The 20,221-nt window shown below is 46.9% G+C and overlaps 1 protein-coding gene across 4 annotated transcripts in view; it reads left to right on the top strand.

Moving 5' to 3' along the window:
* Positions 1–12,437, top strand: part of LOC144669429 (arf-GAP with dual PH domain-containing protein 1) — a 159,146-nt gene extending 146,709 nt beyond the window's left edge. For 3 of the 4 annotated variants that reach the window (XM_078531855.1, XM_078531852.1, XM_078531853.1), the window contains 5 exons: positions 3,445–3,528; positions 4,861–4,923; positions 7,598–7,669; positions 9,445–9,676; positions 11,299–12,437. In XM_078531855.1, the coding sequence (XP_078387981.1) occupies positions 3,445–3,528; positions 4,861–4,923; positions 7,598–7,669; positions 9,445–9,676; positions 11,299–11,327 (480 nt within the window). In that variant the 3' untranslated portion in view covers positions 11,328–12,437. The remainder of the gene's footprint in view (positions 1–3,444; positions 3,529–4,860; positions 4,924–7,597; positions 7,670–9,444; positions 9,677–11,298) is intronic. The other variant, XM_078531854.1, reaches the window with a different exon arrangement.
* Positions 12,438–20,221: the final 7,784 nt, after the last annotated feature.

Here is a 20,221-nt window from a genome sequence, read left to right as displayed (position 1 = left end):
GAGAAATGAGTAATTACAGGTTGCTCTGTTCAAGTCAGTACGAAGCACTCCCATGTAGATAGAATGGAAAAGGAGTTGAATGTCCTCTCAAAAACTTGTACTAGGTCGGCTAGTGTGTGTGAAAAAGCTGATCCATACGATTCAGTCAGCTCAAGGTTAGATCCCCAATCTGCACTCAAGTTATTTTTCATCTACATCATGGTGACCTCTACACTCGCTATTCCTGGTTGGTCTCCCAGCTTCCATCTCCAATAAGCCTTAGTTTCATCCAAAATTCTGCTGCCTGTATCCTAACTTACACCAAGTCCCGTTCACCCATCACCTCCTGTGTTTGCTGGTTCCCAGTCCAACAACACCTCGATTGTAAAATTCTCACCCTTGCTTTCCAATCCCTCCGTGTCCTCACCCTTCCAATTTCATCCAGCCCCACAACCCTTCGAGATCTCTAGGATCGCCCAGTTCTGGCCTCTTGTACATCCCCAATTTTCATTGCTCCACTATTGGCATCCGTTGGCTTCAATTGCCAAGCCCCCAAACTTTGGAATTCCCTCCCCGGACCCCAAACCTACCTGATCGGCCAAGCTTGTGGTTACCTGACCTTTTTATGGCTCGGTGTCAACTCTTGGTCGATGAGGCTCCTGTGAAGCCCCTTTGGACATTTTTCTATGTGACAGACACTATATAAATGCATAAAAACAAAAAACTGCAGATGCTGGAAATCCAAAACAAAAATAGAAATACCCTGGAAAAACTCAGCAGGTCTGGCAGTATCGGCGGAGAAGAGCAAAGTTGACGTTTCGAGTCCTCATGACCCAGGGTCATGAGGACTCGAAACGTCAACTTTGCTCTTCTCCGCCGATGCTGCCAGACCTGCTGAGTTTTTCCACTATATAAATGCAAACTGTTAATCAACCTCAAAGTAGTGACAATTTGGGTTTTGACATTTGGATTCAGTGACCATATTTCGCCCCCCAGCCCACACTACCCCACCCCCTCCACCACCCCTCGAGCTGGAGCGGGGGGCTAGGCAGGGTTACCAGTCCAGGGTTACAGCTCGCGTGTGAGGGTATTGAGCCAGATTTATAAAGAGATTCCTGTGATGGGTTCCCTGGTCGAACATCCTGCTTCCACTGTGCAGATCATTTGAGGAAGGTACTGGAGAGTAGCTCGCACAATGGAGCAGTTTTCAGGTGATGAGGGGACGAGATTGAGGGGCAGAATAGGTTTTGCACTTGCAGTGGCTTTTAGTTACATGTAACTCATGTCAAGTCATTTAAATACCAATGCCAGACTAAACTGCTTAATGAGTATATTTCTGTGTTAAGTGAAGCGTCCCAATTTATTCCTAATAAGCTCATCATGATCCACAACCATTTCCCATCAAACTCCCAACAGCAGAACAAAGCTTAACCACGGAGGAACAGCACAGACAGCCCTTGAGAACATATTCCATTTAAGCAGAAAAGCAGTTACAGGTTAAGCATTTTAATTCAATACCATTATCATCACAGAAAGTGTCCAACAGATTCTGAAGCGAATGAACTGAAACCTCTATTTTTTTGTCACTGAACAAGGGCAAATGAATCTAACCAGTTAAACACTCGTGCCCCACTTTCAAAGACTGAGCAAAACCCTTTCAGTGTCGGCTGTGGCTCTGTTGGTAGAACTCTCGCCTCTGACACACAAGACCGTGGGTTCAAGTCCTGCTTCAGAGCACAAACCTCAGGCTGACACGCCAGTGTCGCACTGAGGGAGTGCTACACTGTCAGATGTGCTGCCTTTCGGATGAGACGTTAAACTGAAGTCTCGTTTGTGGACATCAAAACATTCCGTGGCACTTTTTTTTGAAGAATAGTTTGGCCTGGGCCAATATTTATCCATCCTAGAACATCACTTAAAAGAGATGTTCTGGTCATTGGCGCTTTGCTGTTAACGGGAGCTTGATGTGTGTAAATTCACTGCCACGTTTCCTACATTTATAACAGTGATCGCTCTTCAAAAATATTTCATTGGTTGTAAAGTGTATTGGGACATCCTGAAGTGGTGAAAAGCGCTATATAAATGCAAGTTCGTTCTTTTCACCTGGTCCTATTTCCCCATCATGTGAGCGTTCAGGAACCAGGACGAGATCAGTGAAGTTTGTGCCAGTCTTTTTTTGCTACATTAAAAGTAGTGTCAGGAGCCATGGTAACAATGAGGGAGTTGAGTGACTGGTCAATCTGGTGTCAAATTTACAGTAAGTCCTTCATCTGGTGGCATTAGCACTCTAGGGTTGTCAACGCTAATTGGCGGTGTTCCTGGAGGTTTTATCACATGACCTCCCACCTCAGACCACCCCATCCTACACTCCTGCCATTGGTTCACCCTCTTGACGCACTGTCATCCCATAACCAATGGAAAAGGCAGTGGCATACAGGTATTGTCACTGGGCTAGTATTCCAGACACCCAGGGGTAATGCTCTGGGGACCTGGGTTCCAATCCCACCAGGGCAGATGGTGAAATTTGAATTCAATAAAAACTGGAATGATGACCATGAAACCAATGCTGATTGTCATAAAAACCCATCTGGTTCACTAATGCCCTCTAGGGAAGGAAATCTGCCGTCCCTACCTGGTCTGGCCTAGATGTGACTCCAGACCCACAGCAATGTGGTTGACTCTTAGGTCAATTAGGGATGGGCAATAAATGCTGGCCTAGCCAGCAATGCCCACATCCCATGAGCGAAGTAAAAAAGGAACAGTATCTTTGGATTAATCTTGATTGTTAATGAAACAGCCCTTTATTTTTCCCAACAAATGGTGCTTTATCATGCTCCTGCTAAAAATGCTGTCTTTGGTGAGATGGTGGCATAGTGTCACTGGACTAGTAATCCAGAGGTCCAGTTAATTCTCTGGCAACATGGGTTCAAATCCCACCATGGCAGCTGGTGGAATTTAAATTTAATAAGGAATCTGGAATATAAAGGTGGTCTCAGTAATGGTAAAAACCCACCTGGTTCACTAATGGAGGAAATCTGCTGTGATTGCCCAGTCTGGCCGACATGTGACTCCAGACCCACAGCAATGTGGTCAACTCTTAGTTGCCCTCTGAAGTGGCCCTAGAAAGTCACTCAGTTCAAGGGCAATTAGGGATGGGTAACAAACGCTGGCCTTGCCAGCGACACCCACATCCCAGGGAAGAATATATTTTTAAAAATGCAAGTTGTTGTTGTATTTCCCCACACCTTTATAATTAATAAATGGAAAGTCTTCAGTAAAAGAAAGTAAAAGAAACACAGTGCCTATGATTTTTTACTCCTAGGTTTGCCCACACCTCTGACCTGGAGTTTTGCTTTTCATTTCCTGGAGACTCCAGGGCAATCCTGGAGCGTTGGCAACTCAATGCGCTCGTTATTCAGAAGCAGAGTCCTTGGCTAATTAGACCTGTTTTTGTTTCTCCAACAGGAAATTGTGGATTGGTTCAACGCCATTCGTGCTGTCCAGTTTCATTATTTAAAAGTCGCTTTCCCAGGAGCGAGTGACAATGAGGTAAGCTCCACCGATGTAGTGTCGAAGAGTTGAAACATCCATGCAGATTTCCGCTGGATAGCTCTGGGTTTAGTGAGCTCATCACGTTCCACAGAGAAACACTCACTCTCTCAGCTCTTCTGGAGAACAGCTCCTTTTCTTTATTTATTCACGGGATGTGGGCGTTGCTGGCTAGGCCAGCATTTGTTGCACATCCCCAACTGCCTTTGAGAAGGAGCTGGTAAACTGTCTTGATGAGCTGCAACTTTTCTGTAGCACTTGGATACAACTGAGTGGCTTGCCAGACCAAAGCAGAGGGCCAGTGGGCCAGTTTGCAGTCAGTCATATCGCCGTGGGTCTGGAGCCACATGTAGGCCAGACCGGGTAAGGGCCGCAGATTTCCTTCCCTCAAGGACATGAGTGAAGAAGTTGGGTTTTTTACATCATTCGATTGTCTCATGGTCACCATTACTGATACTCCCCCTCCTTCAGGTCACATGTCCCAAGAGGGCATTGGCGACCATGGACTTTCATTGGATTGGTCCATGATTATGATGGCAAAGTGGTTTGTCGTTGCCTTCTGCAGTATGGCTGACCAGGGAACTCTTTCCCACTCTCACCACCTGCCATCAGGCGTATTGGAAGGATTTACAGGTTGATAATCAATCTGTTTGGCCACATTACAAGTGCACCTTCCTTGGCCATGAAGCCCTGAAGTGAGACTCAAACCCAGAGCTTCTAAGCCCAGAGGTAGGGACGCTACCCACTGCAACATGAGACCTCTCCATTACTGAGACAAGCTTCTTTAAAAAAAAATCAGATTTATTTATTAATTGATTTTAACTTCCCCCAGAGGTGGGATTTGAGCTCGTGTCCCTGAGGCATTGGTCCAGGCACCTGGATTACTGGCCCAGTAACGTCTCCAATACACCTTCATCCTAACTGGATCTGGGTGTGTGGCTGTAGTTGGGACATACACACGAGTGCACACCGAGAATGGGAAGAACTCATGGAGCAAGCAGTTAGCATTATTACCTTTAAGGGGAGGGCTTGGTGCACACGTGAGGGAGCAAGTAATAGAGGGAATGGGACAGGATGTGGAAAGGTAATTAGAGTGGGAAGAGGATGGTGTGGATTACGTACACCAGTCGGGCTGAATGGTCTGCTCATGTGGATTCTATACTTGTCTGATTCAGCCCAAGGCACTGGCCAGGGAATGAAACATGTAACACACTTTGGTATGGAGGAAATTAAAATTCCATATATAGTTTTCGGAATGTATGCTGGCCCTGGGTGTCCAATGCCTCTTAATATTTGATTAATTTATTTACCAGCTCATAATTCCATTCACAGCTAAAGCACAAACTGACCAGGAATTTCCTGAAGGAAGGTTACATGGAGAAAACAGGACCCAAGGTAAGAGTCCAACATCTCAACATCATTTCAAAGCCAGAGCGGCAAAATTACTCCAAGCTACCTCACACACACACACATACACACACACAGACGCAAACACACACACACACACGTACGCAGACAAACACACACACACAGGCACAAACACATACACAGACGCACACAAACACATGCACAGACGCACACACACACAGACGCACACACACACACACACAGACACACACACACACACACACACACATCCCGCCTAGTAACAGGCAGGTAAAATATAATCACCTGTAAGCTGTAAGCACAGACGCAATAGTTATCCTAATTGGTGTTAACTCACATTTACTGTTTCGATTGGAAGCAGCACTTTTCCTTCAGAAATCCGCAGTTTATCTGGAGAACTGGGGACATGCCCTGTCACCACCCGCAGTTCCTTTCTGCTCATTAAGGAAGATCTGTAAGGTCCAATGGCACCATTGGAAGAGCAGGGAGCATGCCTGGGAGTCTGACTGCCATTTCTTCCACAGCCAGCACCACACAAAAATCAACAGGTTAACTGGGCATTGGTCACTTTGCTCTTTCTGGGATCTTGCTGTGCCTGGCCTAGGCTGGATCAGGTATTCCTGTTGTAGTTGGAGTTCCACAGCCATTGAATTGGACTCAGACGCACAGCAAATCTGCAAGGGCTCAGTGTTGCCCAGTGAAATTAGGAAGGTGCGTTCATGAGCTTGCACAACTATTGGAGAACACAGCAAATTGAGATTCTCTGTCTCTCACACACGCACAGACACACACATACAAAGGGTGTGCAATGTGGAACTAGCTTCTGAAGAAAATTCCTTTTAAATTCCTTTCCCTTTGGTGTATTTTTGACATGCTCACAGGCACCTGAATCAATGACTATTAGCATCACTTCAATGACTAGCTCCCTCTATTCAGTGCCTCCATCAGGAGATGGTGGTATAGTGGTAATGTCACTAGTCTAGTAATCCATAGGCCCAGGTGAAGGCTCTGGGGACATGGGTTCCAATCCCACCATGGCAGCTGGTGGAATTTAAATTCACTTAATGAATCCAAAAGATAAAAGTCTGGAATATGGTCAATAATAGTGACCATGAAACTATCATTGATTATTGTAAAAACCCATCTGGCTCATTAAAGTCCTTTAGGGAAGGAAATCTGCCAACCTTACCTGGTCTGGCCCACATGTGACTCCAGGTCCACAGCAATGAGGTTGACTCTTAACTGTGCCCAACAAGATGGGCAACAAGTTAATCCACATCCACAAAAGAATAATTATTTTTACAAAAGACGCATAGGCAATCTTTCAACCTGCAATCTTTCAAAACACTTGTTAATACAGTTATACAGAAGTTACAAATATTTCACAAGTATGAGAAGGAAAGAAGGATGGATTGTATATTTATATAGCACCTTTTATGTTTTCAGGCCATCCCCAGTGTCTAACGCCTTTCACAAGTGGTTGTGTGGCAGGACTGGTTGTGGGATCGCTTAGCTATAGCATTCTGCTTCCGCTGTTTGGTGTGCAAGTAGTCCTGTGTCATGGTTTCGCCAGGTTAACACCTCATTTTTAGGTATGCCTGATGCTGATCCTGAAATGCCCTCCTGCACTCTTCATTGAACCAGGGTTGATCCCCTGGCTTGATGGTAATGGTAGAGTGGGGGATACGCCAGGCCATGAGGTTACAGATTGTGGTTGAGTACAATTCTGCTGCTGCTGATGGTCCACAGCGCCTCATGGATACCCAGTTTTGAGTTGCTAGATCAGTCCAAAATCTATCCTATTTAGCATGGTGGTAGTGCCACACAGTATGATGGAGGGTATCCTCAATGTGAAGATGGGACTTGGTCTCCACAAGGATTGTGTGGTGGTCACTCCTACCGATACTGTCATGGACAGATGCATCTGCGACAGGTAGATTAGTGAGGACGAGGTGGAATTTTTTTTCCCCTCTTGTAGGTTCCCTCACTACCTGTCACAGACCCAGTCTAGCAACTATGTCCTTTAGGACTCTGCCAGCTCGGTCAGTAGTGGTGCTACCGAGCCACTCTTAGTGATGGACATTCAGGTCCCCACCCAGAGTAGATTCTGCGCCCTTGCCACACCCTCAGTGCTTCCTCCAAGTGGTGTTCCACATGGAGGAGCATTGATTCACCAGCTGAGCAATGCAGTAGGTGGTAATCAACAGGAAGTTAATGTTGGTTGAGGGATAAATATTGGTGCATGACACCAGGGAGAATTCCCCAGCTCTTCTTTGAGATAGTGGCCATGATATCTTATATTTCCACCTGAGAGGCAGACAGTTTAGCTTCACAGCTCATCTGAAACACAGCACCTCCAATAGTGCAGCATTCCCTCAGTGGTGCACTAGGAATCCCAGACCAGGTTATGGTCCCAAGCCTTTGGGCTGGGACTCGAACCCACAACCTCCTGACCCAGAGGCTGGTGTAATTTTGGGAGTAAATTATTCCTTTTGGTTAAACTCTTGCCCTCCTAATACTGACCGCAAGCCTGTGTCACAAATGATAAACATCAGCAGTTACTCCATCAGTCTGCGGGACTCTGAAGTGTTATGTGAGCCACCTTCAGCTACATCAGCATGTGTCGAACACTAAATTAAAAAATGCTACTAAACTGAAGCACTCATTTTTTTCTTGCTTATAGCAAACTGAAGGTTTCAAGAAACGATGGTTTACACTAGATCACCGTCGTCTGATGTACTACAAAGACCCTTTGGTATGTACATTCAAAACTAGGCTTAGAGCAGTGCAGGGTGAGAGCAGGAAGTCTCACTTTCACACTTGTTCTCTTACTTTCTCTCAATCATTCTCGCACTTCCTTACTCTCAAACTCACTTTCTCACTCTTAATCTCTCTCTCTCTATCACCCTTTCACATTCACTGTCTCGCACAGTCTTTGTATCACTCCCTTACGCTCTCGCTCTCACACTCACTTTCTCTCTCTCTCTCACACTCACTTTCTCTCTCTCTCTCACACTCACTTTCTCTCTCTCTCTCACACTCACTTTCTCTCTCTCTCTCACACTCACTATCTCTCTCTCTCTCTCACACTCACTTTCTCTCTCTCACTCTCTCACACTCACTTTCTCTCACACACTCACTTTCTCTCACTCTCACACACACTCTCTCACACTCTCACACTCACTTTCTCTCTCTCTCTCACACTGTAGCACTCTCACTCGCATACTCGCTTTCTCTCAATCACTTCAATCGTTCTCTTGCTCTCTCACACACACTCTGTTTCTCTCCTTCTCTTGCATTCTCTCACTCTCGCTCACAGCTGCTTTCTCTATCACACTATCACTCTCACTCTTTTCTCTTGCATTCTTTCGCATTTGCTTTCTCACACAGTCGCACTCACATTCTGTCACTCTCAATCTTTTTCTCCCTCTTCACTCTCTCTCCCTTGCACTCACCCTCTCGCACTGGCTCTATCTCTCAAACTCATTCATTTTCACTTTGTTTTCTCTTTCCTGATCATAAGGATGATGTGTGAAAGATTTTGAAACGCCCTCAATTCAACTCTCATTGGCTTCACACCTGCTGCACTTCTAGTAACCCGGCACTAACTTGGGAAACTCACACAGGGAGATCACCCAATGGTTGGCGTGGGAAGCAAGTGGCACGGTGGAGGGCAAAAGGAGACTGGGCTGTATTGTTGGGATGGTTTAGAGGGTTGTGGAGCAGAATGGAAAGGAGGTAAGGAGAGGGGAAGGAGGCTTGTGTGTTCCAGGTGCAGATATTTTATAATGCTGCATAGAAAGCAAAATGCAAGAGTTTTTACAGTAATTCAAATGGTGAGACAGGCACAAATCGAGGTTTGGTTCCTGTATGAAAGAGGATGTTGCGTGGTTTCCTGTGCTGTATATTTGGGCTCAGTTTAGTGTCACATCAGACTGCTGAAACCTACACGTCATGTACTCTGAGCCCAGGAATCGCACTGAGGAACTGGTGTAAGATTGGAGTATTATGGTCAATTCTGGGCACCGCACTTTAGGAAGGATGCCAAGACGTTGGATGGGGTGCGGAGGAGATTTAACAGCACAGTGGCAAGGAGGAGGGCCATCCGCTCTGTGGAGAAATTGGAGAAGCTGGGATTGTCCTCCTTACAGCAGAGGTTAGGGGGAAAATATGATGGAAGTGTTCAAAATCATGACGTATTTGCTCAAGAAGGAGAAGGCATTTCTAGCGGCAGGAGGGTTGAACACAGGTTAAAGATTATTGATAAAAGAATGGGAGATGAGGAGAATTATTTTTACGCAACAAGTTGCTGCGATCTGGGAGGTGCTGCCTGAAAGGGCAGTGGAAGCAGATTCAGTGGTAACTTTGAAAAAGGAATTGGATAAATCCTTGAAAGGGAAAAAATTGATGGAGAAAAAGGAGGGGTGGAGTGGGACTAATTGGATAACAGGTGACGTGCTAACTCCTGAAATCGCCTGCCCATCACCTTGAGAAAGCATTAAAGAGCGGCTGTGTGCGATATCTTCACAGGATGCATTTGCCAAAGGCGAGGTCTTCATTGGCAGCAGTGACAACGGGTACCTGGTCAGAGAAGGGCTTCCCCCTGGTGCCCAGGGTAACCCGAACTGGCAATATGGAATCACCATAGTAACACCGGACAGGGAATTCCTGTTCACGTGCGAAACCGAAAGCGAGCAGCGGGATTGGATGACCGTGTTCAACGGAGTGATGAGTCAACAGATGTCACCCCAAGAATACACAAGTAGGTTTCTCACACTCTCTTTCCCCCACACTCTTATTCTCTTGCACTCTCCCTCCCCCGCACTCTTTCCTTCGCACTCCACCCCAGCTTAAGCAAGCTATGAAAGTTGCATCTTATGAACACTGCTGGTGCTATGTCACACGGAACAGGAAAATCCCAGGAGCCATACTACCGCCTGTTATGAATTAACAAATTACAGAGTCAGGCCAACTATTGTGTTCTGATGAGGAGCCATTCGGACTCGAAACGTTAACTGTGTTCCTCTCCGCAGATGCTGTCAGACCTGCTGAGTTTTTCCAGCTATTGTTGTTTTTGTTATTGGAGCATTAGTCTTAGCTCCAGGACCCTGGACAAGGGTAGTGGGTGGGGTGGGGGTAGGAAATCAACTAGTTCCTGATCAATGTCTGGCCTTCAGGTGTTGGAAGGGGCTTTGCTGGGGGAGGAGCTACACTGGGGGAGGGGCTACACTGGTGGAGGGTCTACACTGAGGGTAGGAGTTGCATGGGGAGGAGTGAAATTGTGGGAAGGGCTACACTGGGGGAGGGGCTACACTGGGGAGGGGCTACACTGGGGCGGGGCTACACAGGGGCAGGGCTACACTGGGGGAGGGGCTACACTGGGGAGGGGCTACACAGGGTAGGAGTTGCATGGGGAGGAGTGAAATTGTGGGAAGGGCTACACTGGGGGAGGGGCTACACTGGGGAGGGGCTACACTGGGGCGGGGCTACACAGGGGCAGGGCTACACTGGGGGAGGGGCTACACTGGGGGAGGGGCTACACAGGGTAGGAGTTGCATGGGGAGGAGTGAAATTGTGGGAAGGGCTACACTAGGGGAGAGGCTACACTGGGGAGGGGCTACACTGGGGGAGGGGCTACACTGGGGAGGGGCTACACTGAGGGGAGGAGTTGCATTGGGAGCAGTGAAATTGTGGGAGGGGCTACACTAGGGGAGAGGCTACACTGGGAGGGGCTACACTACGGGAGGGGCTACACAGGGGAGGGGCTCCGCTGGGGGGAGGAGTTACTTTGGGAGGAGTGAAATTGTGGGAAGGGCTACACTGGGGGAGGGGCTACACTGGGGAGGGGCTACACAGGGGAGGGGCTGCACAGGAGAGGGGCTAAATTGGGGGAGGGGCTAAATTGGGGAGGAGCCACATGGATTGGAGATATACTGACAGGAGGAATTACACTGGTGGAAAGCTACACTGAAGAGGAGCTACACTTAGGGAAGAGTTACATTGAGGGAAGGAGCTACACTGGGGAAGGAGTTACATTGAGGTGGAGCTACACTGGGGAAGGAGTTACATTGAGGGAAGGAGCTACACTGGGGAAGGAGTTACGTTGAGGGAAGGAGCTACACTGGGGAAGGAGTTACATTGAGAGAAGGAGCTACACTGGGGAAGGAGTTACATTGAGGGAAGGAGTTACATTGGGGGAAGGAGCTAAACCACATCTTCGTCTCTCACGCCAACACTCGTCTACTTGGGTTATCATTTCCTCAAGGAAGTTGGTTAGAGATAGAACAGAGAGAAGAAAAATAGACGCATAGAAGTGATTTCCGTGCTACTCACTGCCCTGGGTGGGTTTCTTCCTCAATTTAGTTAATCTTTTTTGTCTTTCAGTGGAAGCCTATTTCAAGCACAAACGATAAACTACAAACAAGCTGACCTCCAACTTTTAACCTCTAACCTCAGCTTTACAGATAAACACAACACAATGCCATAGCAATGCTGCTGGACAGACACCCCACGTTTACCGGTGACACCAACAATTACTGATGAAAGCGAGAGGCATTTCCCCTGTGATTTTGACTTTGTAAACTGGTGGCTCACCTTTGAGAATGTTCTAGGATGTAAATTGTTCGGTCATACTAAGTGGACACTGAGGGCTTTCATCTCACTGACTGACAAAGGTGACTCACCATCAGGGTTTGAAGCAGCAATTCAGCTTGTTGCAAATACAGACATTAAAGGGCAGATTGTACTGGGAATCGACACTTCCACGTTCCTGCTGAGGAGGTCCACGTGCTGGGAGCTCACAGTGCAAATCCCAGCACAGTGCCCTAAACACTCAGCAGAATATTTGGTCCATTGTGATTATTTAAAGAATATAATGCATTGGGATGTGGAAAATATGTCATACTGGAATAATAGAGGGACATTCTTTAGGGGATATAGCTGAGACATATTAATGGGGACAGTGTAGAGGGAGCTTTACTCTGTATCTAACCCCGTGTTGTTCCTGTCCTGGGAGTGTTTGATGGGGACAATGCAGAGGGAGCTTTACTCTGTATCTAATCCCCTGCTGTACCTGTCCTAGGGACAGTGTAGAGAGAGCTTTACTCTGTATCTAACCCCATGCTGTACCTGCCTGGGGAGTGTTTCACGGGGATAGTGTAGAGAGAGAGTTTTATTCTATATTGAACTGTTCAACCAAGCTGTGTGTGATTTTATTGGATCCCATAAGGGGACTGTGTTTGATTCCCCACTACCAGCATCCCTCACCTTCATTAACAACAACATCCCACCAAAAGTAAAATACCGTATCTGAATCATTCCTGTTTCTATTCAAGATAGCTGCTGCACTCTTGGAAAAGGAGGGGTCTTGCAGGCAGATATATGGGTACCTCATGGTCTTCAGGCACTCTCAGGGGAAATGCTGCTCTGTGAATTGTCAACACTCTCCATTAAAATGTTAACTGCTTCATCAGAATATTTCAAATGTTCAGTTAAAAATAAAGGCCAGAAAAGTGGAAAGAAAACTGGTTTTGTTTGAATGCAATGTTGCCAGTGAGACAAACCGACACCATCCAGTGGGGAATTTAGGGGGAGGCAGTGGCGTAGTGGTATCGGAAATCCGGAGACCCAGGGTAATGCTCTGGGGACCCAGGTTCGAATCCCACCACTGGATGGTGAAATTTGAATCCAATAAAAATATGGAATTAAAAGTCTAATGATGACCATGGGAAAAAAAAAACCCATTGCCAATCGTTGGGAAGACCTATCTGGTTCACTAATGCCCTTTAGGGAAGGAAACATACCTTCCTTAGCTGGTCTGTGACTCCACACCCACAGCAATGTGGTTGACTCTGAAATGGCCAAGCAAGCCACTCAGTTCAAGAGCAAATAGGGACAGGAAACAAATGCTGGTCTTGTCAGCAACACCCACATCCCATGAACAAATAAAAAAAAAAATCCTGTATAAAATGTCACTGAGGTCAGAAACCTCAGCCAACAACAGCTTGCATTTATATAGCACCTTTAGCATAGTAAACTGTGTTTTCTTGCTTGATAATGGCCCTTTCACAATAGCGAAGCACTGGACAAATTCCACTTCTTGTTGCCTGCACCCCACGAGTCAGCAAACAACACTGGGGAAAGGCTGTCCTGTCACACAGCAAGGTCGAAACCTCTCTCAAATGCCCGCTCACTAAACGTGTCTCCGAGTTTTAAAAGTGATTGGTAAAAGTAGCAATGGTAACATGAGGAAAAAATGTCTTTATGTAGCGAGTGGTGAGGTGAGGAGCTGGGATGCGCTGCCCCAGAGTGTGGTGGGGTCACGGTCAATCGGGGCTTTCAAAAGCAAATTGGATCATTATCTGAAGAGGAAATATTTGCAGGGCTACAGGTAAAAGGCAGTGGGAGCGGCACCAAGTGAATTGCTCTTGCAGAGAGCCAGCATGGACCCGACAGGCCGAATGGCCTCCTTTCCTGCTGTAACCATTCTATGATTCAATGATAATGTCCCTCAAATTTTCCCACACCATCTGCCAGTTTACTAAGCCCATTACACATGTAACCTCCCACTGTGTAGAGCAGTTAAACTCAGCTGCCTGTTCCCCTTTCATTTGCTAAACTGGAGCCTCTGGTTCTAGACGTAGCAACAACACCTGAAGTATAATCAGGTTTCAATTTTTTTGAAACCTTCAAACATCTTGACCGCTCTCCACCCACAATGTTTCTCGATTCCGGAGTGAGTAATCCCAGGGCCCTCAGCTCCGGCTCCTCTCCCACCCGATCAGAAAGTCCTGGGTTTAGATCCCACTCCAGAGACTGGAGACCATAATCCAGTGCAGTGCTGAGGGAGTGTTGCACTGTCAGGGGTGCCATCTTTCAGATCAAACATTAAACTGAGACCCCATCTGCCCCCTCAGGCGGATGTAAAAAATCCCGTGGCCACTATTCTGAAGAAAAGCAGGGGCATTCTCGCTTGTGACCTGGAGCCAATATTTATCCCTCAACCAACATCACAAGAACAGATTATCTGTTCATTGTCACAATGCTGTTTGTGGGAGCTTGCTGTGCACAAATGGACAAGTGGCACCGGGACTAGACGAGATGCATCCAATGATATTGAAGGAAATTGCAGGGGCACTGGCCATAATCTCTCAGTCTTCCCTAGGCTCAGGGGAGGGACCAGAGGACTGGAGAATTGCAAACATTACGCCCTTGTTCAAAAAAGGTTGTAAGGATAAACCCAGCAATTACAAACCAATCAGTTTAGCTTCAGTGGTGGGGAAGCTTCTAGAAACAATTATTTGGGATAGGATTAGTAGTCACATGGAAAAATGTGTGTTGATTAGGAAGAGCCAGCATGGATTTCTAAAGGGTGAATAGTGTTCAATTAACTTGCTGGAGTTTTTTGAAGAGGTAACTGAAAAGGTCGATGAGGGTAAGGCTGTTGATGTCATGCACGTGGGCTTTCAAAAGGCATTTGATACAGTGCCACTTGTGAGAAAAGTTATAGCTCATGGAATAAAAGGGACAGGAGCAACGTGGATACAAAATTGGCTGAGTAATAGGAAGCAGGGGGTAAATGGTCAATGGATGTTTTTCAGGCTGAAGGAAGGTTTGTAATGGAGTTCACCAAAGATCGATATTGGGACCCTTGCTTTTCCTGATATATATTAATGATCTAGATCTTTGTGTGCAGGGGACAATTTCAAAGTTGCGGATGATCCGAAACTTGGAAGCATTGTAAACTGTGAGGAGGACATGTATAGAACTTCCAAAGGACATAGACAAGTCGGTGGAGTGGGCAGATAGGTGGCAGATGAAGTTCAATGCAGAGAAGTGTGAGGTGATGCATTTTCGTAGGAAGAACATGGAGAGACAATATAAATTAAGGGATACAATTCTTAAGGGTGTGCAGGAGCAGAGTGACCTGGGTGTATATGTGCATAGATCATTGAAGGTGGCAGGACAGGTGGGGAGAGCAGTTAATAAAGCATAAAGTATCCTGGGCTTTATTAATAAGAGCATAGAGTACAAGAGCAGGGAGGTTATGCTGAGTTTATACAAGACACTAGTTAGACCTCAGCTGGAGTATTGTGTACAATTCTGGGCATCACATTATATGAAGGATGTGAACACTTTGGAGAGAATGCAGAAAAGGTTTACAAAAATAGTTCCAGGGATGAAGATAGATTGGAGAAGTTGGGAATATTCTCCTTGGAGAGAAGAAGGCTAAGTGGAGATTTGATAGAGGGTTCAAAATCATGAGGGGACTGGACAGAGTAGATAGGGAGAAGCTGTTCCTGCTTGTAAAAAGATCGAGAGTAAGAGGGCACAGATTTAAAGAGATTTGCAAAGGAGGAGAAACGTGAGAAAAATCTTTTTCACTCAGCGAAGTGTGGAGGAGGCAGGTTCAGTCAAGGCATTCATGAGGTAATTAGATTATTATTTAAATCGAAACAACATGCAAGGGTACGGGGAAAAGGCAGCAGGTCTGACAGCATCTGTGGAGAGAGAGAGACAAGGTTAACGTTTCGAGTCCGTAGAACTCTTCTTCAGAGCTAAAGCGAGGTAGAAATGTGGTGAAATATATACTGTTTAAGGCGGGTGGAATAGGTGAAGCTGGACAGAAAACCAGCGATAGGTGGAGGCAAAGGAGAGATTGCGAAAGATGTCATAAACAAAAGGTCAAAGGGTTGTTAATAGTGGTGGTGCTGGCTAAAGGAGGTGCTAATGGTGACATTAAGAGTGGAAAGCAGAATGTGATAATGGCCGGGCCAGGGTAAGCGCTCTGGAAAGTGAGGGATGGTGGGGTGGGGGGAGGGGATGATGGTGGGAAAAAAGATCGAAAATAGGTTAAAAGATGGGGATAAAACAATGAATAAAAAAGGAAATAAATTTAAAATATAATAACAATGAAAGTAAGTAGGGGAAAGAAATAAATAAATAAAACTTTAAAAATAAAAATGAATATGGCAAAAAGGGGGATCAAAAAAGGGTGGGAATGGAGGAGAGAGTTCATGGTCTGAAGTTGTCGAACTCAATGTTCAGTCCGGAAGGCTGTAAAGTGCCTAGTCGGAAGATGAGGTGCTGTTCCTCCAGTTTGCGTTGAGCTTCACTGGAACAATGCAGCAGGCCAAGGACAGACATGTGGGCATGAGAGCAGGGTGGAGTGTTGAAATGGCAAGCGACAGGGAGGTCTGGGTCATGCTTGCGGACAGATCGAAGGTGTTCTGCAAAGCGGTCACCCAGTCTGCGTTTGGTCTCTCCAATGTAGAGGAAACCACATGGGGAGCAACGAATGCAGTAGACTAAATTCACTTCACTTCACTTGAAAGGAGTGTTTGGGCCCTTGGACGGTGAGGAGGGGGAAAGTAAACGGGCAGGCGTTGCATCTTCTGCAATTGCGTGGGAAGGCGTTGAGGTGTTGGGGGTGATGGGGAGTGGACCAGGGTGTCCTGGAGGGAACAGTCCCTACGGAAAGCTGCCGGGGGGGATGAATGGAAGATGTGTTTGGTGGTGGCATCATGCTGGAGTTGGCGGAAATGGCGGAGGATGATACTTTGAATACAGAGGCTGGTGGGGTGAAAAGTGAGGACTAGGGGGAACCCTATCATGGTTCTGGGAGGGAGAGGAAGGTGTGAGTGCAGAGGCTTGGGAGATGGGTCGGACACAATTGAGGGCCCTGTCAACCACCATGGGTGCAAAACCTCGGTTAAGGAAGACACGTCAGAAGCGCCGTTTTTGAAAGTGGCATCATCAGAACAGATGCGACGGAGGTGAAGGAACTGAGAGAATGGGATGGAGTCCTTACAGGAAGCGGGGTGTGAGGAGCTGTAGTCGAGGTAGCTGTGGGAGTCGGTAGGCTTGTAATGAATATTGGTGGACAGTCTATCACCAGAAATTGAGACAGAGAGGTCAACGAAGGGAAGGGAAGTGTCAGTGATGGACCATGTGAAAATGATGGAGGGGTGGAAATTGGAAGAAAAGTTGATAAATTTTTCCAGGTCCAGACGAAAGCATGAAGCAGCACCGAAGTAATCATCGATGTACCAGAGAAAGAGTTGTGGGAGGGGGCCGGAGTAGGACTGGAACAAGGAAAATTTCACATACCCCATAAAGAGACAGGAATAACTGGGGCCCATGCGGGTACTCATAGCCACACCTTTTATTTGGAGGAAGTGAGAGGAGTTTAAGGAGAAATTGTTCAGTGAGAGAACAAGTTCAGCCAGACGAGAGTGGTGGTGGATGGGGATTGTTTGAGCCTCTGTTCAGGGGAAGTGAGACAGGTTTAAGGAGAATTAATTCACCATTAGAACCTCCCCCTGTTCAACAGATTCTTTCACCCACCTCCAGTATTCTCCCCCAACCTGGACCCCTCCCTCTGGATTCTTACCTGTTCTTGATCTTTTCATTGAGAACTGTCAGCGTGACATCGGCCGTCTCAATTTCTCTGCTCCCCTCACCCACTCTAACCTGTCTCCTTCTGAACTCGCCGCACTCTGTTCCCTCAGGTCCAACCCTGACTTTGTTATCAAACCTGCTGATGAGGGTGGTGCTGTTGTTGTCTGGTGCACTGACCTGTACCTCACAGAGGCCGAGCGTCAACTCACAGACACTTCCTCCTACCTCCTCCTGGACCATGACCCCACCACCGAACATCAAGCCATTGTTTTCAGGACTGTCACTGACCTCATCTCCTCTGGAGATCTTCCCTCCACAGCTTCCAACCTGATAGTCGCCCAACCTCGGACGGCCCGTTTCTACCTCCTACCCAAAATCCACAAACTTCTGTCCCGGCAGACCATGTCAGCCTGTTCCTGCCCCACAGAACTAATTTCTTCCTATCTTGACTCCGTTCTCTCTCCCCTTGTCCAGTGTCTTTTCACCTACATCCGCGGTTCCTCTGATGCCCTACGTCATATCAACAATTCCCAGTTCCCTGGCCCCAACCGCCTCCTCTTCACCACGGACGTCCAATCCTTTTACACCTCCATCCCCCACCGGGATGGTCTGATGGCTCTCCGCTTCTTTCTTGAACAGAGGCCCGAACAATCTCCATCCACCACTACTCTCCTCCGTCTGGCTGAACTTGTTCTCTCACTGAACAATTTCTCCTTAAACTCCTCTCACTTCCTCCAAATAAAAGGTGTGGCTATGGGTACCCGCATGGACCCCAGCTATGCCTGTCTCTTTATGGGGTATGTGGAACATTCCTTGTTCCAGTCCTACTCAGGCCCCCTCCCACAACTCTTTCTCTGGTACATCGATGATTGCTTCGGTGCTGCTTCATGCTCTCGTCGGGACCTGGAAAAATTTATCAATTTTGCTTCCAATTTCCACCCCTCCATCATTTTCACATGGTCCATCTCTGACACTTCCCTTCCCTTCCTTGACCTCTCTGTCTCACTTTCTGGTGATAGACTGTCCACCAATATCCATTACAAGCCTACCGACTCCCACAGCTACCTCGACTACAGCTCCACACCCTGACTCCTGTGAAGATTCCATCCCATTCTCTCAGTTCCTTTGCCTCTGTCGCATCTGTTCTGATGATGCCACTTTCCAAAACAGTTCCTCTGACATGTCTTCCTTCTTCCCTAACCGAGGTTTCCCACCCACGGTGGTTGACAGGGCCCTCAACCGTGTCCAACCCATCTCCCGTGTATCCACCCTCACACCTTCCTCTCCCTCCCAAAACCATGATAGGGTCCCCCTTGTCCTCACTTTTCACCCCACCAGCCTCCGCATTCAAAGGATCATCCTCCGCCATTTCCACCAACTCCAGGATGATGCCACCACCAAACACATCTTCCCTTCACCCACCCCGGTGGCATTCTGTAGGGACCGTTACCTCCGGGGCACCCTGGTCCACTCCTCCATCACACCCATACACTTCAACCCCCTCCCACAGCACCTTCCCATGCAACCGCAGAAGGTGCAACACCTGCCCCTTTACTTCCCCCCTCCTCACCGTCCAAGGGCCCAAGCACTCCTTTCAAGTGAAGCAGCATTTCACTTTAATTTCCCTCAACTTAGTCTACTGCATTCGTTGCTCCCAATGCGGTTTCCTCTACATTGGAGAGACCAAACGCAGACTGGGTGACCGCTTTGCGGAACACCTTCGGTCTGTCCGCAAGCATGACCCAGACCTCCCTGTCGCTTGCCATTTCAACACTCCACCCTGCTCTCATGCCCACATGTCTGTCCTTGGCTTGCTGCAATGTTCCAGTGAAGCTCAACGCAAACTGGAGGAACAGCACCTCATCTTCCAACTAGGCACTTTACAGCCTTCCGGACTGAACATTGAGTTCAACAACTTTAGATCATGAACTCTCTCCTCCATCCCCGCTCCTTTTTGATCCCCCCCTTTTTTTCGATTTTTTTTCCCACTTACTTTCATTATAATTATTTTTTTAAATTTATTTCCATTCTTATTCATTGTTTCATCCCCAGCTTTTAACCTATTTTCAATCTTTTTTCCCACCAATGTCCTCTCCCCCCACCCCGCCCCCACTAGGGGCTACCTGTCACTTTCCAGAGCGCTTACCCTGGCCCGGCCATTATCACATCCTGCTTTCCACTCTTAATGTCACCATTAGCACCTCCTTTAGCCAGCACCACCACTATTAACAACCCTTTGACCTTTTGTTTATGACATCATTGTCGATCTCTCCTTTGCCTCCAACTATCGCTGGTTTTCTGTCCAGCTTCACCTATTCCATCCACCCCTTAAACAGTATATATTTCACCGCATTTCTACCTCGCTTTAGCTCTGAAGAAGAGTCCTACGGACTCGAAACGTTAACTCTGTCTTTCTCTCCACAGACGCTGTCAGACCTGCTGAGTTTTTCCAGGTAATTCTGTTTTTGTTTTGGATTTCCAACATCCGCAGTAGCTTTTAGCTTTTTGTTTTTATCTAGTATCTAATTGTTCTATAGCACAGAAGCCACTGGGATGACTGATAACAGAAAAAAACAGATCAGATATAAGCACCTCCAGTAAACCAACTGATAAGGTGTCAACTGTTTAATTTGAATTTATGCAAACCAGAAATTCCTGGATCCAAACTCAGCTCATGTTAGCTGTTGGGAAGTAAGACGAGGACTGGATCAAGCCCTCATGTGATCCCTCCACGATTAAATAACCTTTCAGAGCTCAGATCCACAGTTGGACTTAAACATTGCCTATCCAGCAGTTGCAAGCAACAACAACTTGGATTTATACAGCACTTAATTAATAGAACTTCTCAAGGAACTTAACAGAACCATTATCAAACAAAATGTCATATGGAGCCACAGGAGGAGATATT

This window comes from Cetorhinus maximus, chromosome 29 (assembly GCF_964194155.1).
Source record: "Cetorhinus maximus chromosome 29, sCetMax3.hap1.1, whole genome shotgun sequence".
In the NCBI taxonomy this organism is placed as follows: domain Eukaryota; kingdom Metazoa; phylum Chordata; class Chondrichthyes; order Lamniformes; family Cetorhinidae; genus Cetorhinus; species Cetorhinus maximus.
Note: the sequence above shows the minus strand (reverse complement) of the source record. Positions and strands in the feature narration are given on the sequence as shown.